At 39.4% G+C, this 7,968-nt stretch overlaps 2 protein-coding genes across 3 annotated transcripts in view; one reads left to right on the plus strand and one right to left on the minus strand.

Moving 5' to 3' along the window:
• Nucleotides 1-3,747, minus strand: part of LOC133980066 (protein phosphatase 1 regulatory subunit 14A-like) — an 18,943-nt gene extending 15,196 nt beyond the window's left edge. The window contains exons 1-4 of one of the 2 annotated variants that reach the window (XM_062418637.1): nucleotides 3,713-3,747; nucleotides 2,713-2,785; nucleotides 1,569-1,802; nucleotides 1,245-1,474 (exon numbers count right to left, since the gene is read on the minus strand). In XM_062418637.1, the coding sequence (XP_062274621.1) occupies nucleotides 1,245-1,436 (192 nt within the window). In that variant the 5' untranslated portion in view covers nucleotides 1,437-1,474; nucleotides 1,569-1,802; nucleotides 2,713-2,785; nucleotides 3,713-3,747. Of the gene's footprint in view, nucleotides 1-1,244; nucleotides 1,803-2,712; nucleotides 2,786-3,712 lie in introns of both variants that reach the window. The other variant, XM_062418636.1, reaches the window with a different exon arrangement.
• A 211-nt stretch (nucleotides 3,748-3,958) lies between these two features.
• The window catches only part of LOC133979992 (tripartite motif-containing protein 16-like), a 32,748-nt gene continuing 28,738 nt past the window's right edge, over nucleotides 3,959-7,968 (plus strand). The window contains exons 1-2 of the mRNA XM_062418551.1: nucleotides 3,959-5,190; nucleotides 5,964-5,967. Coding sequence (XP_062274535.1) covers nucleotides 3,959-5,190; nucleotides 5,964-5,967 — 1,236 coding nt within the window. The remainder of the gene's footprint in view (nucleotides 5,191-5,963; nucleotides 5,968-7,968) is intronic.

The following is a 7,968-nucleotide window of genomic DNA, read 5'->3' on the forward strand; positions in this document are numbered from 1 at the left end:
CCTGAACTAAAGGTCTGCAGCTCGTTAGCTTCCTAGCTGCTAACCCATGTTAGCGCCGACTGTTTGTTTAGAGGTTCGTTCAACAGAATAAGACGCTAACACGTGTTTATGTTTGTCAGTCAGTACTTCAGTAGTAGTATTTGCAGTAGTACTGCAGGAGTATTTACAGTAGTATTAACAGTAGTATTTACAGTAGTACTTCAGTAGTAGTGTTTGCAGTAGTACTGTAGTAGTAGTATTTGCAGTAGTACTTCAGTAGTAGTATTTGCAGTAGTACTGCAGTAGTAGTATTTGCAGTAGTACTTCAGTAGTAGTATTTGCAGTAGTACTGCAGGAGTATTTACAGTAGTACTTCAGCAGTATTTACAGTAGTACTTCAGTAGTAGTATTTGCAGTAGTACTGCAGGAGTATTTACAGTAGTATTAACAGTAGTATTTCAGTAGTACTTCAGCAGTATTAACAGTAGTACTTCAGTAGTAGTATTAACAGTAGTACTGCAGTAGTAGTATTTGCAGTAGTACTGGAATAGTTGTATTTGCAGTAGTACTTCAGTAGTAGTACTAACAGTACTGCAGTAGTAGTATTTGCAGTAGTAGTATTTGCAGTAGTACTTCAGTAGTAGTACTAACAGTACTGCAGTAGTAGTATTTGCAGTAGTACTTCAGTAGTAGTGTTTGCAGTAGTACTGTAGTAGTAGTATTTGCAGTAGTACTTCAGTAGTAGTATTTGCAGTAGTACTGCAGTAGTAGTATTTGCAGTAGTACTTCAGTAGTAGTATTTGCAGTACTTCAGTAGTAGTATTTGCAGTAGTACTTCAGTAGTAGTATTTGCAGTAGTACTGCAGTAGTAGTATTTGCAGTAGTACTTCAGTAGTAGTATTTGCAGTAGTACTGCAGTAGTAGTATTTGCAGTAGTACTTCAGTAGTAGTACTTCAGTAGTAGTATTTGCAGTAGTACTGCAGTAGTAGTATTTGCAGTAGTACTTCAGTAGTAGTACTAACAGTACTGCAGTAGTAGTATTTGCAGTACTTCAGTAGTAGTACTAACAGTACTGCAGTAGTAGTATTTGCAGTAGTAGTATTAACAGTAGTACTTCAGTAGTAGTACTGACAGTAGTACTTCAGTAGTAGTACTAACAGTACTGCAGTAGTAGTATTTGCAGTAGTACTTCAGTAGTAGTACTTCAGTAGTAGTACTAACAGTACTGCAGTAGTAGTATTTGCAGTAGTACTGCAGTACTCACCCTGCCCCGGTACAGCCCGTCCAGACCGCAGTCTATCCATTTCTCTACATCCAGTCTTCTCTGCAGCTCTTTGCGGTTGTATTTCACGGTGACTCGTGCGTTCCTGCGCGGCTCCCGCCCGCCGCCGGTGCGGCTCGGTGACTGGCTGCTGCAGACCCGGTTCACCCGCCGGCCCACCCGGTTAGCGGCCATCACACCGGGAGTTAACGCTGCTCTGGAAAATCACCTCTCTTAATTTATAGATAAGAAATAATAAAATAAAATAAATCTGTAACAGTTTCAGTAAAAAAGAGAAAATACTAATAAAATACTAGAAATAACAACCTGGTCATTAATTAATTAATCAATTAAACCCTTAACTGTCTCGTGCCTTTTAAATTCTGATTATTATTTTGTATAACTAAGTGAGTCCTGCAGCAGCTGTGACACAATGACACAAACACAGCCCGGTAACTGTGAGCCGGTGAGTCTCTGTGGCTCGTGCACACTGACAGACGCAGCAGGGCGGGGGCCACGCGCTGCCGGTGCTGCGTTCAAGTGCTGCCGGACCTATTGAGACTGGTGACACACAGGAATCTGTCAGTCACGTGATGAAACTGTGGAATAAATCATTATTACAGACTGAATATTAAAATGTAAAAAGAGAAAAATAAGAGGTGAAATTTAGAAAGTTTAAACTTATTTATTTTAACTATTAACTATTAATTTAAATGTATAGAATTAAGTGTTATGTGTATTGTATTGATGTAATAGTATAGTTGGATGTAATGAAGGCTACATTAAACTGATTATATGTTTTATTCTAATATGGATCACAGAAAAAGAAAAGCTGTTGCCAAGGAAACCACTGATTCAAATAAACAGTAAACAGTAAATTATGTGTTTGTGTTGTTTTGTAATTATTTCTTAATAATCTGCCTGCAATAAAACGCTTTTGTATATTTAATGTGTTTAAATGCACATATATATGACTGTCCTAGTGTGGGATCATGAAATCTTGACTTTGTTTTCATCATATTATAACATATTTGATGCATGAATATATAATAAACCCAATTGTATAACAATAATGTTGCTTCATGTGTATCTTTGACTCTTTCGTTGCTAACCTCTGACTGATCTTCATGTATGTAGTATGTATGATTTTAATAACTTGATCCATAGACTGTGCTTTAATCTGACAGCCGTTCCATTTATAAGCATTTATTAGAGGAAGAGATAAATATAAATATAAATATCTGAGCTCAGCTGTCCCACACTGCTGATATGTTCTTTTTTATGAATATATATTTGTACTCTCTCAGTCTTTTCTCTGATGAATTTCAGCTCTCTGTCTGTTTTTTCTTCTGTTTCAAGTCAGAGTTTCTCTACGTTTCTATTTTCTGCAAAAAAGTTATTTAAAGCAGCGACATTATTGTGATTTAGAAGTTTACCAGGAGACGTTGAATGCATCATGAGAGATTGTTACCGGGTCCTAGTGCACCTCTGATTCACTTCAGCTGGTAGAAACCTGACAGAGACTGAAGGAGCAGCACCGCCACCTGGTGGACAGCAGGATGGATCACACGAGGAGAGACATGATGATGAAATGTTTGGTGGAAAATAACAATAATGTCAGATGTCTATGAGTTGTTAACAGCTCCACCAAATAGTGATTTTTCCCTCTAAACTTCTCACATGCTTTCATTTCAATAAATGTTCAAATGATCCAATATTTCAGCAAAAATCAAAGATTAGAGAAAAAGTCCAAAAACTGAAAACACATTTGTGTATCAGAACTTAGTTTTTTCTTCTTTCCTCTCCCATTAATCATCTCACCACCCCTCACATTTATCTGCTGACCCTTTGGAGGGGCCCCACCCCTAGGTTGGGAACCACTGGACTAAACTAGCTAACTGTATATAAAGTAGTGTAAACTAGCTCCACCTCCAGCAGCTACAACAGTAACATGCTGCTCTAACACTGATGCTTCACTATTAATAATCTAATGATGTCATAATAATAATATATCAGTCAGAGGACCAAACCACTACTTTACTGTAATACTGCATACTACATCACTCATAATACTGCAGTACTTTTACTGTAATACTGCATACTACATCACTATAATACTGCAGTACTTTACTGTAATACTGCATACTACATCGCTCATAATACTGCAGTACTTTTACTGTAATACTGCATACTACATCACTATAATACTGCAGTACTTTTACTGTAATACTGCATACTACATCACTATAATACTGCAGTACTTTTACTGCAATACTGCATACTACATCACTCATAATACTGCAGTACTTTTACTGTAATACTGCATACTACATCACTCATAATACTGCAGTACTTTTACTGTAATACTGCATACTACATCGCTCATAATAGTGCAGTACTTTTACTTGTAATGGAGTATTTGTACATAGCAGTAAAGTTAAATGTTGAGCAGCTTTTAACTGAGACTTTACTGTAAATGAGGAAACACAGTTTGAATCCACAGTGCGGCTCCTCGTCCTGATAACCGTCCCTGTTCTTTAAACACAACAAGCTCCACTTTGGGATCAGATTTCATTGTTCTCTCCCTTCAGGTCTACAGGTTGTAGATGGGTGTAACCAACATGTGACGCAGCACAGAGCCGTCAGGCTGCATTCAGCAGGATCACATGATCAAACAGAAAGTGAAACTCAGACAGTCGTTGCCTCTGAGAGCTGAAATGGCGCAGAAAGATCAGCTGGACCGAGACTCGATCAGCTGTTCAATCTGTCTGGATCTACTGAAGGATCCGGTGACTATTCCCTGTGGACACAGCTACTGTATGAGCTGTATTAAAGGATTCTGGGATGGAGAGGATCAGAGGAAGATCTACAGCTGCCCTCAGTGCAGAGAGGCCTTCACACCGAGGCCTGTCCTGAAGAAAAACACCATGTTAGCAGCTTTAGTGGAGCAGCTGAAGAAGACTGGACTCCAAGCTGCTCCTGCTGATCACTGCTATGCTGGACCTGAAGATGTGGTCTGTGATGTCTGCACTGGGAGGAAGCTGAAAGCCTTCAAGTCCTGTCTGGTGTGTCTGGCCTCTTACTGTGAGAATCACCTCCAGTCTCACTATGAATCACCTACATTTAAAAAACACAAGCTGGTGGAGCCCTCCAAGAAGCTCCAGGAGAACATCTGCTCTCGTCATGATGAGGTGATGAAGATATTCTGCCGTACAGATAAGAAGAGTATCTGTTATCTGTGCACTATGGAGGATCATAAAGGCCACGACACAGTCCCAGCTGCAGCAGAAAGGACTGAGAGGCAGAGAGAGCTCGAGGTGAGTCGACTAAACATCCAGCAGAGAATCCAGGACAGAGAGAAAGATGTGAAGCTGCTTCAACAGGAGGTGGAGGCCGTCAGTCGCTCTGCTGATAAAGCAGTGGAGGACAGTGAGAAGATCTTCACTCAGCTGATCCGTCTCCTCCAGAAAAGAAGCTCTGATGTGAAGCAGCAGATCAGATCCCAGCAGGAAACTGAAGTGAGTCGAGTCAAAGAGCTTCAGGAGAAGCTGCAGCAGCAGATCACTGAGCTGAAGAGGAAAGACGCTGAACTGAAGCAGCTCTCACACACAGAGGATCACAACCAGTTTCTACACAACTACCCCTCAGTGTCACAACTCAGTGAACCTACAGACTCATCCAGCATCAATATCCGTCCTCTGAGATACTTTGAGGATGTGACAGCAGCTGTGTCAGAGCTCAGAGATAAACTACAGGACATCCTGAGGGACAAATGGACAAACATCTCACTGGCAGTGGCTGAAGTGGACGTTTTACTGTCAGAACCCCAACCCAAGACCAGAGCTGAGTTCTTAAAATATTCACGTGAAATCACTCTGGATCCAAACACAGCACACACACATTTGTTATTATCTGAGGGGAACAGAAAAGTAGAATGGACAAGTCAACAGTCTTATTCTAGTCACACAGACAGATTCACTAAATATTATCAGGTCCTGAGTAGAGAGAGTCTGACTGGACGTTGTTACTGGGAGGTGGAGTGGGGAGGAACAGCATTTTTTGTAGCAGTCGCATACAAGAATATCAGCAGATCAGGAAGAGAATCTATATTTGGACGTAATGACAAATCTTGGTCTTTACATTGTTTGCCTAACAGTTCTGTATTTTACTTCAACAACATTGAAACTCCCGTCTCAGGTCCTGTTTCCTCCAGAGTCGGAGTGTACCTGGATCACAGAGCAGGTATTCTGTCCTTCTACAGCGTCTCTAAAACCATGACTGTCCTCCGCAGAGTCCAGACCACATTCACTCAGCCTCTCTATGCTGGACTTTGGGTTTTATCCACAGCTGAGTTGTGTAAAGTGAAATAGACAGAAGTCATTTCAGACTTCATGTGTCAGATGTTGTAATTCTTCATGTTTTTGACTCCATGTTTCTGAGCTGCTCAGAGATCAGCTGACATGCTAATAGTGATATTCAACACTTTGTTTACTTTATGTTTCATTGATATGTTCAGTTTCTTTAAATGTGACTTTTTCCTGTGTGTTTTTATCCATGGAGGCTCTCACTGCTCATCACCATGTTTTTAACTTCTCTTTGTTCTAAATGTTAGTTTCATGTTTGTATTGATGTATTTGTGTCTGTTGTTTCTTAAACAGAGAAAACAGCAGAACTTCCTTCATCACAGATATTTTGTTCTCATCACTTTGTAAATTCATAAAGAAATGTTCAATCAAACTGTAATGATCATGATAATAATCATTAATGATGTTCTTGTACATAGCTGACATTCTGGGTTAAACTAACTGACTGTGTGGATGAAGTCAATCTGAACATGAAATCATTGATCACACTTTACTGATTGGATGTGTGAACAATCTGAAGCTTCAATAATCAATAAACAGGATTTTTATCAACAGTGATCAAAGTGTTTTCTTCTTTTACTGTAATACTGCATACTACATCACTCATAATACTGCAGTACTTTTACTGTAATACTGCATACTACATCACTCATAATACTGCAGTACTTTTACTGTAATACTGCATACTACATCACTCATAATACTGCAGTACTTTTACTGTAATACTGCATACTACATCACTCATAATACTGCAGTACTTTTACTGTAATACTGCATACTACATCACTCATAATACTTTTACTGTAGTTCTCAAATATCAAGATGAGAAATTTTTACATCATCAGTGTTTAAAATATTTCTTCCCTCAGTTCAGATCAATTAAAAACTAAATGTATCCATGGCGACAGATTTTAAAGTCGATCATGTGACTGTTTGACTCCTCTGAGACCTGAACTGCGTCTGAGGTCATCGATGATGTCATCACATCCCTTCATTAATGAGCTTTTTATTTTATATGATGTCATCTTATATTTGTGACACATCAGCACTTTGTCTCTTTTTATATTTTTGATGATTAAATTTGATTATTAATGTTTTTATTCCCAGCTGTGATGTCACTGTTTATTTATTGACTTATTTATTTATTATTATTATTATTATTTTATATATTATTATTTCTTTTTCCAGACATGATTAATAAAAAACATCTTGTCTAGTTCAGGTTTCTTGTTTTGTCTCTTCAGAGCTTTCAGCCTCATCTCATGGTCTTCATCAGCAGATGGAGAGGATGAAGATGATGAAGACCATGAGATGAGGCTGAAAGCTGCAGATTAACTAAGTAAGAGGACAACGTGATGATGAAGCTTTTACAAAAGATTTAAAAAAAAAAAAAAAACATTTTTACAAACGAAAATAAAAGATCACGATCACTTTAACCTTTGACCCCGTCTGTTTTGACAGTTCCTTCTTTCCTCCCTTCCTTCACTCCTTCCTTTCCTTCCTCCCTCCCTCCTTCTCTCTTTCTTTCCTTCCTCTCTCTTTCCTCCCTTCCTTCTTTCCTTTCTCCATCCCTCCCTCCTTCCTTCCATCTTTCCTCAGTCCTTCACTCCTTCCTTTCCTTCCTTCTTTCCTTTCCTCCCTTCCTTCTTCCCTCCTTTCCTTCCTTCCTTCCTCCTTCCCTCCTTTCTTCTTCCTCCCTTCCTCACTCCTTTCCTTCCTTCCTCCTTTCATTTCTTCTTCCTCCCTTCCTCCCTCCTTTCCTTCCTTCCTCCTTTCCTTCCTTCCTTCCTTCCTTTCTTCTTCCTCCCTTCCTCCCTGCCTCCCTCCCTCCTTTCCTTCCTTCCTCCTTCCCTCCTTTCTTCTTCCTCCCTTCCTCCCTCCTTTCCTTCCTTCCACTTTTCCTTCCTTCCTTCCTTCCTTCCTTCCTTCCTTCCTTGACTCGAGGACAGGAGGGTTAAGACAGAAGATATAAAGATGTTTTATCAAATGTTACATCAGAAAGAGGAGTATAAAATAAAAACTTAAATAATAAATGACTAATTCTGATTATTGATAAGCTTCAGAGTCATGATGTGAATCATTTAAAACTGAGTTGTCACCAGGTGGGGACTTCCGGTCCTCTGAAATGAGGCCAACGAGGAAGTAACTTAAAACTGCATTCTATCAAAAGGCCACCAGGGGGCGACCGTTTTGGTGTCAAAAGGACTTCCGTCTCTATACAAGTCAATGGAGAATTCACCAACTTCTCACTTGATTTCTAACCTCAGTAAACGTTTTCAAAATGTGTTTATGGTCTCAATCGCTAGTTTAAAGCCTTCTTCAATGCAGTATGATGTTCATTTGGGACATTTTGGCCTCCCTGA

The sequence above is a fragment of the Scomber scombrus genome, chromosome 5, assembly GCF_963691925.1.
Source record: "Scomber scombrus chromosome 5, fScoSco1.1, whole genome shotgun sequence".
NCBI classification, from domain to species: Eukaryota; Metazoa; Chordata; class Actinopteri; order Scombriformes; family Scombridae; genus Scomber; species Scomber scombrus.